The 15,479-nt window shown below is 38.7% G+C and overlaps 2 protein-coding genes across 2 annotated transcripts; both read left to right on the forward strand.

The window, feature by feature from the left end:
- The first annotated feature begins 2,772 nt into the window (after positions 1-2,772).
- LOC149026917 (transcription elongation factor SPT4 homolog 1-like) lies at positions 2,773-7,828 on the forward strand. Its single transcript, XM_089157297.1, has 6 exons — positions 2,773-3,039; positions 4,964-5,104; positions 5,239-5,330; positions 5,798-5,853; positions 6,137-6,198; positions 7,337-7,828. Exons 2-6 carry the CDS (start codon positions 5,018-5,020, stop codon positions 7,385-7,387), a joined length of 348 nt encoding a protein of 115 aa, XP_089013423.1. The 5' UTR covers positions 2,773-3,039; positions 4,964-5,017; the 3' UTR covers positions 7,388-7,828.
- Positions 7,829-12,424: 4,596 nt separating this feature from the next.
- Positions 12,425-15,479, forward strand: LOC149026918 (transcription factor MTB3-like). The gene has a single exon (XM_089157308.1). The coding sequence runs from the start codon at positions 13,168-13,170 to the stop codon at positions 14,746-14,748; it is 1,581 nt and encodes a 526-aa protein (XP_089013434.1). The 5' UTR covers positions 12,425-13,167; the 3' UTR covers positions 14,749-15,479.

A 15,479-nucleotide genomic window follows, 5' to 3' on the forward strand; every position in this document is an offset into this window, starting at 1 on the left:
CCAAATTCAAGCCGTTCACATCCCTATTTACAGTCAAAGAACTAATCAACCAAGATCTACCAAAGGGGATGATGGTGGGAATAGCCAGATGAGGAAGAATGAAAAGCATCCGGGGGAAAGAAGATCGAACCAAAGGCAGGGGATTGATTGAGGGGGCGAAGGGGGGCCCCGGGGCCAAGGAAACGAGGAGGGAGACCACCAACACAACCCCAGAAAGGGGGGGGACGCCAAGAAACAACGAAAAAACCAACAAGGGGGAAAAACCAGAAGAGAAGGCGGGAGGGGGGGAGAGAGGGGGGAAAAGAGGGGGCAAGGGGGGGGGCGGGCGGGGGGGCCAGCAAGGCGGAGGGGGGCGGCGGGGGCGGGCCCGGGGGCGGGCGGCGGTTTCGTGGTTTTTCTTTCTTTGGCAGATGGTTGTCAATGTTGGGCTGGTTCTTCAAATTAAGGGCGCAACGTCATTGTTCTCGTCATTCTCATATGTGATTGAATGGAAAGGGGAGGCCGAGGCTATGCGATGAAGAATATATGTGGAGATAGAAACTGACTCTCAGTTTCTAGTGAGTTACTTATCTAAGACAACCTTACCCTCACTTTTATATTACTTGTAATTGAAGATATCTTTTACAAAAAAAAAAATTGAAGATATCAAACTTATACGTGATAGGTTTTTGGACTTTAAGTCCATTTATATTTATAGAAGATCCAACTGTGTAGCGGATCATCTAGCAATGAAGGCCTACTCGGTTCTAGGCCCGAGTTATTGGCTATGTTCCTCTGATTGGTTATTGGGTTTAGGGTTTATTACATTGACATGGCAATACACAAGGAAGCACGTAAACAGTTACATTTTTTCCAATGCCAGAAGCGATTCATCCTCGGTTTTACTGAAAGACTTTTTCTGCAATCAGATGTGATGGTGACGCAACCCAGTGTTTAATAGAGAATCACATAAATGAAGCACTCTCATCTCCTGATTCAATAGTTCCACTTTGCCATGCATTCTGTCGCTCATTTTGTGTGATTTCCAATTGCACAAACTTATTCTTCGACTTGAAAGCATGATGTATCTTCTTTTTCCTTGCAGTTTTCTGCAAACATAGTAGTTAGTTATCCATAGACATTTCGTCATTGCCAGAAAAGAAACGCTAATTCCTCAATCCATATAATTTGAGAAAATTTAGTTGCACTTTGTTTTTCCTTATTTTACTAATTATGAATGGGGAAATATTAATGTATCATAGGTAATATAATGAAGAAAACTAATCAGAAGTATGACAAGATGAGGAGCTAAGAAAGTGTGACATATTCCTTTCCCCAGAAGAAAACAGCAATACTTCTCAAACATCCGAACCCATGAAATGCCATACTAAGATTTACTTTCTTTCCCCTGAAGAAAACAACTATAGTTTTTAATCAATCCAAACCCATGAAATGCCATCCAAAGATGTACTCTCTTTCCCCAGAAGAAAACAGCAATACTTCTTAAACATTCAATTCAAACCCATGAAATGCCATACTAAGCTTTACATTATTCCTGAGGTCATAAAGCCGATAACAGAAAATTTAAGAGACATTAAAGGACTAAAAACACTTTTCCTACAGCCATTTCCATGAGTGACAAAGAACACTTTAAGGGCACCAGAGACACCAATACAGTCCACAGGCTACCCAGGTGTATGAATTCCCATAGCTTACAGTTCGCAGTTCTTTCCAAAGAATACAGAGATCGTTCCATCCAAAAAAGGTAAGATAAACACCACCTGTTAATGCTAGTATAGCTGCTTGTCCAATCTTCTGCTCGATGGCCTGTTTTGTGGCTTCAGCTATTCTCTCAGCTTCCACCAAAGCATTGATCTAACTTGCTTGGATTTGCCTCATAGTGCTAGGATCCACTTGGAAATTACAAAGGACAAACAAATAAGTCATCCATGTGATGTTTCAAATAATGAAACAAAAAGCAATAGACAAGACAAACTTTGGCAATGCCATCATTCAAAACAATATTGAAGCTACTGTAGATATTACCAGATGGCAGCCAACCTAGCAAGACAAATTAAAAATAATAGAAGCAACACTATAATATGTGTAACTCTTACACAAGGTTTTAAATAGGGTTCAGCACATACCACGAGGCAAGGATGCAAATCAAAACTACGGCACTGTGTGCTTTTTTCCCAGTTTCTTGTTCTTGTTCTTCTCTTTTTCTCTTTGAAGAGAGAGAAAAGAGGGGGGGGGGGGGGGGAGGTTTCTGTTGGGGAAGGACTGGAAAGGGAGGAAAGATGAGAACCCCAACATTTGAACCCAAAACTTCAAATATAGGCTAAATAAGGTTTCTCTACTAGAGCTTAATATGGTCATTTGTCCCCTAAAATGGTCAGCTGAAACTCATCAACAAAAAATGCACCATTTCAGAGACATTTCAACCAATATCTGGGATTTTAGCTAGGCTGAAAGAATAAGAATACAATGACTGAAAGGACGGATTCACATCCTCTGTAATTCCCTTCCCTACAATTCCTTGTAATTCCCTCACAAGATTGTGCCATGTGGCATTCAAGTAATTCAACGATTATATAATTTAAAATAAATTTGAATTTTATTTAAATCCACCTATAAATTTGAATTTTATTTAAACTCTAGTTTGTTGGGTAACTTTTGGATTACTTAAATGCCACATGACACAATCCTATGAGGGAATTGCAGGGAATTGTAGGGAAGAGAATTACAGAGGATGTGAATCCCTGAAAGGGCATGTGCTAAAACAGTAAATTGAAACACTTTATATTTTTATTTAATAATAAGATGGAGGGGTAAAAAGGTAAAAACAGAGAAAGATAACGATCGAATGGGATTCGACTTATTCTCAAATGAAGCTTGAACACAGCCGCCGTCTTCGTGAACGGGGTTCTCTTCTTCGTCTTCTCAATCTCCGGTGAACCAGTCCATCGGATTCATATTGTTGCAGCGGTTTATTTCTTCTCCATTTTATTCTTCGCGGCATCTCTTGGTGGTGGGATATCGAGAAGCTGAGCACTTAAGGTCACTGAAATAAATCAGATTTTCTTCTTAGGGTTTTTCTATGATATAATTCTTCTTGTTTTCGTCTTTCCCCAAAATTTAGTGGATGGGTTTTTCTCTTATATCTATATTTCTTTAATCAATTAAATCCTCATTCCTGTAAACGATCAATCCCGTTTTTGGGTACCATAACAACCGAAAACAAGCAAAAGCCTCTGGATGTATAAGACTATCACCTTTGTTTCTCAATGAAGCTTCCTTTTAATCCATAACCAAATAGACGCTGTTGCAATTTCTTATATTATCTGTGGAACTTCATCGTTTGTTTTAGTTTGTAATGTGCTGGACAAAGTTTCAAATCATCAACTATTGAAAAAGTGTATGATAAATGATGCCGTTTACCCTTTGAGCTGGTTTTTTCCTGTCTATAAATTAGACGAGTGGAGAACACACTCAGAATTATTTGTTTTTTCCATGTGCTTGATCTTCAATTGTGATGCAAATGAGATTTTGGTGTTTGTTTCAATGTTGATGGTAAGAAGTAAAAGTCACTTCTTATAGCTATGGTCCTATGGATATCTTTCCCTTTAGGATTGTCACCATATTTTGCACTTGTTCTGCTGTTATTCAACTTCCGTGGTTTGTAGTTACACCTCCATGAACTGCCAAGGTGAGTTTTCAACATTTTGGTATGTCCTTACTTTGCCTATTAAAAGTTGAATTAGATTGTTGGTTTTAGAAGAGCTATTCAGTTTCAGTTCTAGAAAGAAATTCTGCTTCCAAGCTGCTTTTGAGTTTTGACTACCATGCATTTATAGTCAAATGTGCCTAATACCCTGAGAGGTTTCTGCTCCGACAGATTCAGATATTCATTCTAGGATTTGATCCCTTCAGTTTATAAGATTTGAGTGATGTTGGACTTGATGGAGATTGCTGTTCTGTTTATGGTATTTCTTTTCGATGCAAGTTTTGAAACCTATAAACTACGGAAGACAGAAGACCAAAAGGACGAAAAACACGGAACAAAACCACACGCGGGGGGACCAAACAGCCAAACGGCCCCCAGAGGACATTGACGACAACGCCACCAACCCAAGCCCACCAGCGCTAGCCCACCAACCACCGCCACCCCCCGCCACACCCACAAGCCGCAACAAGCACCCCCCGGACCCCGCCCGAAGGGCAAACGCGAGAAAAAAAAGGAACAGGGAGGGGAAGAAGACAACCGACCCACGCAGCCACCCCCGCCCGAACCGAGCCCCCACCAGCACAGTGTTGAACCCGCAGTCCGAATGAAACAGAAAAAAAACGGAAGCAGGGATGAATAGAAAGAGAGGGAGGGAAAAAGAAAAAGGAAGAAGAAAGAAGAAGAGAGAAGAGGGAGCGCAGGCTTATGACGGTTGAGGTGATGGGGAATACAAATGCTGGGGTGTGACAGGAGAGGCCAGATACCTTACGAGTTACGACTCAACATTGCAACGTCTGCAGGTGAAGCGCCAATTGACATTATAGTTGCAGGGAAGGGAGAAGTGAGACAGTGTGGGGCAGCACTGTGCAGGGCAAGGTGGGGCTGCGATGTAGGGAAGAGCATGAAGATGGTTTATAGGGCAAAAATGTCAAACCTTGTTAGTAAAAAAGGGACTAACACTTATAGTTTGGAAATCTGAACTCAACTTTGTTTGATTTTGTTATATAAAACTTTTAGTGGTTGGTTTGTATTAAGAAACTCAAAAGTGAATAATCATGTGGTTTTCCCATAATTCGTTTTCCAAAAAGATATGACAAATGTATTTTTAAGTACAAAATCTATTTTACTTATGTTACCAAATGATTTTTGCATTTTGGCCCAAAATAATTCTTGGTTAGTTCTCTTAAATAGTGATTTTTAGCCTTCAAACCCTATTTTCCAACGACTGTACATTTATTTCGTGGTTTTGGTTTCCAGGATTCCCGAGTAGACAAAAAATAAGAAAACTGCCGTGGGATTCAATACTTGAAGATGGCAAATTATGCGCAGATTCCAACGAGTTTTGGACATGAGCTCCGCGCTTGCCTTCGCTGTAGGCTTGTCAAGACTTACGACCAAGTATTTATCCTTTCCCGCCTTGGATTAGGGTTAACTATCTTCTGTAGTTGAATAAATTATAAGCTGATTGCTTTTATTTTCTTCTGTCTTTGTTTCTCATTTAGTTTCTTCTCTTTTCATGGTGAAATTTTCAGTTCAGAGAATCAGGTTGTGAAAATTGCCCTTTCTTTGGCATGGATAAAGATCATGAGCGCGTGGTGGACTGCACCACACCTAATTTTACTGGGTGAATTTTTGCACCACACTTAATTTTACTGGGTGAATTTTATCTTCTAAATTGTCTAGTCGTGTCTTAATCCTAGTTCTATGCAATCTGTATATCTTTTAAACTGTTTAAGTTTCTCTGAGGGTGTTTAATATTGAGGATGAAAGAGCCGCGGGGGGGGGGGGTTCTTCATTCTGGGTCAATTTTAAATCTCTTTTTTTTTTTTTGGGGGTGGGGGGACTGATATTTTTAACAAGGTTTCAGGCCTGGAGAGAAAACTCTCCAGATGGGTGAGAAAACCAGTGTAGATGTTAGTTGCTCGATTGATGGTGTTTGCTGGTTTCTGCTCTGTGTAATTTCTTAACATATTCACTTTTATGGATCAAGGGACACTGCTAAATTTGCATAAATTACAATTTACTGAATAACTAGTATTGTGTTTGCTGATTTCTTTTCATTAACAATGGGGAATCTTTTGTGTTATGAAGAATAATTTCAGTCATGGATCCAAGTAGAAGTTGGGCTGCTCGGTGGTTGCGCATAGGTAAGTTTATCATTTGCTACATTTAGAATTTTTTTCTTCTTTTTCTTGGGATTCAAGTAAATGGATGTATGAATTGATGTTGTTTACTTATATTTGCTGCGCTTCATTTTATGTTTTGTTAAAATATTATGTGTATATCTCCTGTTCAGATGTTGGTGCACAATCTTCAATATTCCTGTTGGTAGTATTATTTTTTGCTTCTGTTCAGGGGTTGAGATGATTTGGTACAGTTGTCCTTGTTAATGTCTAGGTAAATGAATGTGAGGTTTCCCTTTTTCTGCAGGGAAATTTGTTCCTGGTTGTTACACTCTTGCTGTTTCAGAAGCACTCTCAGAAGACCTGCAGGTTAGATTTTTCGTCTATCATCCAGTTAAATAAATTGCATAGCCTCAATATTTTCTGCCTATTATATTGATTTATGAGTCAGATAGTTCTAGCATATGCTGATTCGTTGATTACACATCACAATTGAAGGCAGTCAGAGATAGGGTTACTATGTGGGTTGTAGGTGTTCAAATTGAGTAGCATATAATTTACTATACTCGATCCTTATTTTAAAGGAATAACCTGTGCCAGATCAGGTACATTGAGATTACCCACTTCATGATAGTATTTTTTGGTAGTAACCAATTTATCAAATATTCATCATTATGTGATTACTACATATTTGGTTGGCCCTTTTCTCTGTTCTGTTTTAACCTCATTCCTTGTAGACTCCATTGTTGAATGCCAGAGATAGTCAGGAAATTTGCCTAGAAGCAGCTACCCTTGAGAGAGTGAATAGCTAACTAATCAAGCATTCCTCAGCCAAAGAGGTGGAACTTTTCTGGAAAAATTTTCCCCAAAGAAATAAGTTTTATTAGAAGTCTCAAAACTGTTTGTCAGAAAATAAGTGGAAACTTGATCGTATTTGATCCTTGTCAGAAGCTCAGACATCTTTAACAGATATTGAAAGATAAAAAAGTTAGCTAGCCAGTCAATTTAGGGATTTGAGGAAGCTGGTGGCAACCACATTTGAGACCGGGAAACTGAGTAAATGTACCTCACCTAGCATGTGTGTGCATGTCTGCACATCTAGTGAGTATATCATGGAATGGCAAACTGGGGCTTTCTTGCTGTCACTTTAGGAACCATAGCCTTAATATATTTGCAGCGGCTGTACTGTTTTTATTTTGGTTTTGGTAATAAGCCAATTCATTCAAGAACACAAGTCCTCTTGGGAACACAGATCCAAGAGGCAATGGGCCAAACTGTCTTACTTGCAATAGACAGCCTTCTGGGCTAAAGAATCCGCAACCATGTTGGATTCTCTACCAGAGAAGGGACACCACCTGCTGACTATCTCTCCGGGGTGGGTAGTTCTGAACTTCTAATTGGAGCGTGAAGAAACTTTTGATTTGATCCGGTTTATATTGGTTTCAGTTTGTTCACTCCATTTCTTGAATTGCAACTATAATTTCATGCATTCTCTTTCACCTTGCAGGCCATATGTGAGGAGGAACATGTGCAATATATCCCACCAAAACGTGTATAAAATGCTTTTGAATGGCATTGACATCGCATGTTGATATAAATGGATGCATGCCCCCAGACTTGATTCATCTGGTAGTTGCTTGTTGAACGGGTGGATATCTAGCCTCTCTGTCATGACTTTTGGTTGCAGACTAGGCAGTTTGTGCTCTTTAATGTATGGAGTGGAAGACCAAGAAAAAGTTCTGTAGGCAATGACCAAATAGGACTATAGATGCTTAAATGAAACTGTTGGCCTGTGCATCACTTTTCCATGAAGATAGTGTAGAATCTAAATTTATGTGACTTTCAGATTCGTTCTGTAAATTCTGCTATACCTGGCGGTACGAGGACTTGTTGGTAAGAGGGTTAATCTGGATTCAGAAAGTGAAATCAGCCTTTTATAATTTGTGGAAACTGAATTCAGAAGGAATTACATGGGTCTTGACTTTGGTTTTGGGTGAAATTGTGCGACATTCTTGGGATGTTATTTCTAGTGAAGGGTATAATTCAAATGTCAATGAGTGTATTCAAGTGTTCTCATAGATAATCTCAAGGGGTTGGTTTAGTTGGTTAAAAAATCAATGTCTCACAGTATGAGGTTAAGACTTCAAATTTCCTGTGATCAAAGATGAAGAATTGTTCTATATTTATATTATATATAAAAAATTTTCCTGAAGATGCAGTCGATTTGCATGTAAGATTAGTTCAAATGAACCAAAATTCAAAGAAGGAAAAAATAAAATGTTCTACTAGATTGGAAGTGAAACTGTGAAACTATGTACCCAACATGTTGTTTATGCACAACATGCTAAGATTAATAATGTTAATCAAAATTCAAGACTAATTACCAATCTTAATTTGGAGATTACAAATGTTGATTGCGACTCTCACCAGTTAATAAAAGACCCAACTTCACAATGGAAGAGCTGTAAGATGGGTAGAGTGAGACTTATTATTGGTATAAAAATCAATTTAGAAGCTGCCTCATGCCTACCTTCGCCTAATTCCATGGAAGACAGAATCTGTCGCAAAAACCTTTGTATTTATTATGTATTATTTTTTTCCAAACGTGTTTCTTGTTTCTCATTTTAATTAACGCGTGGCTAAAAAGGCAAGATCGAAAAGCTATTCAAAATGGCAGCGCAAATCATTTTGAATTCTTGAATTCTGCGGTGGCCTGCTTTCACGAGTTCATTGTTGGGGTTTTCACTTTCCCCAGGGGAGGAAGGTTCCATCTGTTACGTTCCTATTGGTTTCCTAAGAGAAAGAGAAGTTTTGATTCGATAAGCGGAACTGACGGTGGGCCCTACAGTTAATCTAATCTGAGTTTTATAAATATTAGGTGTTTTGTGGGCCCATAGTAACCTGATAGTCGTGTCGTGTCATTATAAATCTCTTTTAATAACCACGGGTTCCACGATTTGAAAATCGAAATAAATTGCATTCATGTGGTCGGGTTAGGTTGTGCTCGTGAATTATTTTTTGAACTTTAAAATGTTTCACGCACTATGCTGTATTTTTCTTTTCATCGTTTTCGTCGAAGAACGATTGGAAGAAAGAAAAAAAAAATGGACAACAGAATCCTATCAGGTTGCGTTGCGTATGCAAGTAATAAACAATGAAGTCTTTTTCTCCTCGTCTTTTTTCTGATGATTATCATATGGATTGATTGAGAATCATTCGGGTTTTGCTAGAGTTTCAATACAAAACATGCATTCCGTATGAATGAATCTAAAAATATGTGAAAATATCTAGAGACTTTAAATCTATCTATTTCAAATATCTAAAATATGAATTTCTATATTTTATAAATCTTGCATTCACGAATAATTCATCTCTGAATTCATATCGTTTTTTTTTTAATGGGCTTTATTAAACCGGAGGATGGGAATATTAATATGTCTCAGCGATAATTGAGCCATGACCTCTTCACTAAGAGGTGTTGGTTTCAATCATTAGAACAGCAGATCCACATCCTCTGTAATTCCTTTCCCTACAATTCCCTGTAATTCCCTCATAGGATTGTGACATGTGGCATTTAAATAATCCAAAGGTTATATAATTTAAACTAAATTTGAATTTTATTTAAATTCTAGTTTGATGTGGATCCCTAGAACAACTCTGCGTTGCCCGCCTTCTTAAGCTATTAAGAATGTCCATAGTTTATTGTAATTAATTATAATAATTGACTATAACTATTTTAGAAAAAATACTATGGACATTCTTAATAGCTTATTAGTATTTTCTCTAAAATAATTATAGTCAATTATTATAATTAATTACAATAAATTATTAAAATAATTATAATAAAGCTTGTTAGGTACTCAATGTCTTTTAAACCATAAAAGGCACTCAATTAATATAAATCCCAATAATTATGATATACATAAAAATATCTTAATCAATTTTAGTAATAATACATTGTTGTATTGTTGTAGAACTTCTCTAATTTGAATGATAAAAGTCATTATTATATAAATGATGTTCATGAGTCTATGTATTTGACACCAGTTCACTTTTATGTCCAATAGACGAAAGAAATTATAGACAATCATCGGAGCCGATAGCTTTTCTTAATGGGAAACAATTATTTTATATATACTTCACATTTAATTTGAAGATATTCAAACCCTTAATTTCATATTATGAGATATTGATATTTACTTATAGTTAATTTCATATACATCCCTACCAAAAAAAAAAAAGTTATCATATACATCTAAGTAATGTTTTTTTTTTCTCTTTCTATTTAAATTTGATTGGATTGGTGGGCTGGTCCAAACTTTGGATTCAACTAGCAAAGGAGTTTCTTTAAAAAGAAAATTAAAAAAAAAAAAAAAAAAAAAAGGGAAGAAGAAGTTCTCTTGATATGAAATGACCTTACTGATCTCTGATTTAGAGACAAAATTTCTATCACACAAGATCTGTTACTAGTTCTTGTATTAAGTACATGATTAAAGATGGAAATGACACTCTTCTTTGGGTGGATCCATGGTTGTACGATGACCCCATTGCCACCAATGGTATTCTCTTGGTTGCAGCCCTTGGGAGGAACAAGCTTGATCGGGTGGCTTTGTTGAGGAGTGGGGATGCATCTTGGATAAATAAAAGAAATGACTTAGACATTGCCAACAGATGGCCGGAGATTGTGTCTTGCAAGGTTTACCCTCGCCTTGCTGTTGACACTCCTATTTGGTTGCCTTCCACTGATGGTGTGTTCTCCCTTAGCAGTGTGTATGAAGCCATTCGGCGACATGGTGAGAAAGTTACTTGGAACAACATTGTTTGGTTTTCCTCAGCTCAACCTAGGTTTGCTTTTATCACCTGGCTGGCCTTCCTTGAAAGATTAACCACAAAAAACCGTATGGTTGCATGGGGTGGTGTCATTGATTCTTTGTGCTCTTTCTGTGGTATTTATGAAGAAAGCTATGACCATTTATTCTTTAAATGCCCATATACAATGCACCTGTGGTGTGATTTCCTTACTCTAAATGGTCTCAGATTTCATGGTCGAATTTCTTGGCAGGAGGAGCGCAATTGGATAATTTACAAATTCAAAGGGAATTCTCTCATACACCAGGTTCGGAAGTTTAGCTTGAGTGCTTTGATTTATCGGGTTTGGGAAGAGAGAAACTCGAGGATATTCAATGGAACCACTATATGTCCTAAGAAAGTGCTGCATCAAGTGGTTGAAAATACTAGAAAAAAATTCTCTTTTCCACAACGGTCGACTCTTGAAGATGCCATCTCTAGAAGCTTCTTCCATCGATGGAAAATCAAGGTTAGTTTTACTTTTAAAAAGGCTCTTGGGTGGACATCAATTTGTTGTGATGGTTCCGTGAGGAATGAGATGGGCGGCTATGGTACTATAGGCAGGGATTCGCAAGGTCGATGTATTTTTGCTATTTCCGGTTGCTTGGTGTATGGTTCCGGTATATTCTTCTGATGGAGCTACAGGCTATTAGAAAGGGGCTTCTACAAGCTATCCAGCTTCACATTTCCTGTGTGATTAAGTCTGTTGTGACTCTTTCGCAGCAGTGGCGATGGTGTTGAGGAAGTCCTCAGTTCCGTGGAAGGCGGTAGACATTGTGGAAGACATCAGAGGGATAGAGGAACCGACTCTCACTGGTGCCTTGAGGAAGAGGTCTCCCATAGAGGTACTCAAATTGGATCAGTGATCGATTTCTAGGTTTCGGCGTAAACCAAATTGGTGGTTCCCAAAAAAAAAAAAAAAAATTTAAAAACCCCAAAAAAAGGTAGGACATTTCCCGTCGGAGGGCATCCCATTTTATAGAACGGATAGCGATGCAATTTCAAGGATGTTTATTCAAGCATAATTTTCGGGAGGTCAATACTTGTGCTGATTTTTTGGCTGGATTTCTTTCCGTGCCAGGGGGAGGTGGTCTTTGATTGTAACCTTCTTCCGCCTAGGTTGGCTGAGCTTGTTTATAGTGACGCCTCTGGCAAAACTTATTACCGTCTGTAATCTTATGTATAGTCTCTTCTTTTATTAATATTATCAGCTACCTCTTCCAAAAAAAAAAAAAAAACATTGTATTTGTAATTCTATTATTTATTGTTTATTTTGTTTAAAAAAAAAACACTTTTCAGTTTATTATTCCAAGGCCACCCTCGCTATTGGTTAGAGTAGATTTAATGGCACAAAAGGGGGTTCAAATCCTCTACAATTCCTTGTAATTCTTATATAAGATTCTGACATGTGACAATTAATTATTCAAGGGTCAAAATTAGAACTCAATTAGAAATTAAATCTAATTAACTGTTAAATTTTATTCTAATTTCGTCTCTCCTTCTTCAATTAAGCTTAATTTTAAGAATTTATTAGATCCAGTTTCTAATTAAGTTTTACTTATGATCCTTGATAATTAACTGCCGCGATTGTAGGGGTAGAATTGTAGAAGATGTGAATTCCTAAAACGGAAGGTCAGATTCAGATTTCAACACGTGGTCAAATTGAGAACATCATCCACTCATATCCACGTGGCAATTTAGGTATCTTGTGATATTTGAAAAAGGTAATCGATGGATTTCTGCAATTAACTTTCGCCAGAGAAAGTAAAGCATTTCGCTCCATCGTTTTGATTTAAGCCCTTCGGTTTTCTTAGTCGCCTGAGTTTCTCTCCTTTTTCTTCTTAATTTATAAAAGGATACAAGCCAGATGAGAGCTTCGCAAGGATAGTGATGCATCGATGAGGAGTTTGGAATACGAGTTCGGAAGCTAGGGTTTTTTATCCAGTACCGGAGCAAAGCTGGTGATTGAATGCTGTGAGAAAACCCTAAGTTTCTTTACAGGGAGGGAGGCCCATGTTAGACGAGGTTTGGCGGTATCTGTTCTAGGGCTTTTGTTTCGAGGAGATCTATCTACCATCAGAGATAATGGCGGGGTTTCGGAAATTCTAGATTTTTTTTTCGCAGTGCTGGAACCAAAACTCAACAACACATGTGATTGAAATTGCGAAAGTCAAGGCTCAAATTTGGTTAAAGATCCATGGAGACGGCGGGGAACTTTGTTCATCATCGAGTACATTAAGGTGACGACCCCCTTATCTTGACTCTATGATGCTGTAGTATATGTATCAGCCAACAGAAGAAGAAAAAAGGGAAGATTTGAATGCATTTTTGCTGTTAGACAGGAAGGGAAGTCGCGAAGAACTTCTGTGGAAAGATTGTTCTTTCGCTATCCATTGTTGGATATCTGAACTTATTTAACCGTAACGAAAAGGGTTTTTTGGTTCCAAAGTTTGTTTTGCCTGTTACTCAACATTGTCAGACTGTCCAGTTATGGCTGAACAGCGGAATGTGAGAGGGAATTTTTGGGTGAATGACGAAGAGAAGGCAATGGCGCAAGCAATTTTGGGTTCTGAAGTCTGTGACTTCTTGACTTCTCCAAGTTATGTTTATCCGGACTTGGTTACACCCGCTGGCTGCAGAAGTGTGCAGCAGGAGCTCTGCCAGCTTGTTGAAGGCTCAAGCTGGACTTACGCCATTTTCTGGCAGGTTTCTAGATGCAAGTCTGGTGAGTTCGTCTTAACATGGGGAGATGGGCACTGCAGAGAACCCAAGATAGACGAAAGAGAAGAATATGGAACATCGGCAAGGTCTGAATCACAGAAAGAGGTTGGAAGAGGAGAGAAAGAGCAACAGATGAGGAAGCAGGTGCTTCAAAGGCTTCACTCATTCGTTGGTGGATCACAGGAAGATAATTATGCTGCACGTTTGGATTTGGTTTCGGATGTGGAGATGTTCTACCTTACATCCATGTATTATTCCTTCAAATATGATGCTCAGGCTGGGCCAGCACGTTCATTTTCCTCCCGTAGACCAATCTGGGTTTTGGACCAAAAGGTTTGTGCAGATCATTATCAATCGAGGTATTTTCTAGCAAGGTTGGCTGGCTTTCGGACCCTGGTTTGTGTTCCCATTGATTCAGGGGTGGTGGAACTTGGTTCTGTCAAATCACTTCCAGAAGATCAAAATGTCTTGCAGATGATTAAAACCTTACTTGGGGATCCCAGTACTCTCCAGTCAATGCCTACGGTAACGGCAACAATGACCCCTAAGATCTTTGGTCATGACCTCAGTCTAGGCAGCTCGACTCCTCGTTCAGTTGCCATTAATTTTTCCCCGAAGGTGGAAGAAGACGAGAGTTTCCAATTAGAATCCTACAAATTGCAAGCAACAGTACCTAGGCATGGTAAAACAATAGCTACTAGCAAAGAGATGGGTGCTAATCTAGTTGTTGGAACCTTCCCTAATGGGTGTAGAAGTGAAGAGAATGAAGTTAAATTGTTTACACAGCCAAATCAGATGATCATTGGGGCAGTGACGCAATCGAGGGTTGTTGAACAACCAAAAGATGATCACCGCAAACCTAGGAAAAGAGGGAGGAAGCCTGCCAATGGGAGAGAGGAGCCATTAAACCATGTGGAAGCAGAGAGGCAGAGACGGGAGAAGCTTAATCAGCGGTTTTATGCATTAAGAGCTGTTGTGCCAAACATCTCCAAGATGGACAAGGCCTCGTTGCTTGGAGATGCCATTACATACATCACTGATCTCCAAATGAAGATTAGGGTCTTGGAAGCTGAAAAAGAGATGACCAAGGGAAACCAAAAGCATTTACCTGTTCCGGACATTGATGTTCAGACAAGAGATGAGGAGACCATTGTTCGTGTGAGCTGCCCGCTAGATTCACACCCTGTCTCTAAAGTCATTAAGGCATTTAGAGAAACTCAAGTTATTGTTCAAGAATCTAATGTTTCAACTATTGACAATGACTCAGTTCTTCATACATTCTCCATCCGTACTCAAAATGGTACAAGTGAGCATTTGAAGGAGAAGTTGGTTGCTGCTCTCTCAAGATGACCTCATTGTAAAATTGTAGTTGTAAGATGAGTATCAGTGAATCTCCTTTTATTTTTACTTTTAGCTTTTCTCCTAGGCAACTGCAAAGTGGCAATTCATGATATTGGTATAATTTGCATTCTGTACCATGAATGAAGTTTACTTTCGACTCTTACTAGCTAAGGTAGGCATATCATGGCTGCTTGTATTTCCTTGTTATTTTATGGTTTGATGCACTTATTTTTGGTATTTTTGTTTCTTTTTCAAGCTAGCTTATAGTTTGATTATTTTCTGAAGAATGTATGCTGCACACTGTATTTTTTTGCTTCATGTGCACATTGCTTCATTTTGTGGTAGTAATCTGTGTATGATGAAATAACAAATACTTTATTGGGTATCTACCAGTAGAAATTAGAACATCTCAAATCATATTCTCCGAACAGCAAGAGATTCCTACCAATATTACTACTTTGTACGGGCATAGTTGTCTAGGTGTCACCTAGTTGACCAACTTGGTATCCGGGGGCTTAGACAACTAGTGTCGCCTTGGTGGCCTCGTTGGGAACTTGGGATTTTCTGATGTGTGCAGGTTCCTCAGTTCCTGGACCAGAAATATGGCCACAAGAACCTTGGGGTTCAGACCTATGTTTCTCAAATAATTGCGCAGATCCACAGAACTTTGGGCCATTCGGCCATAAGGCTGGGTGTTTCCTGCTTCGCTCAAGACCAGTTATGGTCGATGGATCAGCACG

The sequence above is a fragment of the Hakea prostrata genome, chromosome 1, assembly GCF_041222555.1.
Source record: "Hakea prostrata isolate BN-2017 chromosome 1, UWA_Hpros_2, whole genome shotgun sequence".
NCBI lineage: Eukaryota > Viridiplantae > Streptophyta > Magnoliopsida > Proteales > Proteaceae > Hakea > Hakea prostrata.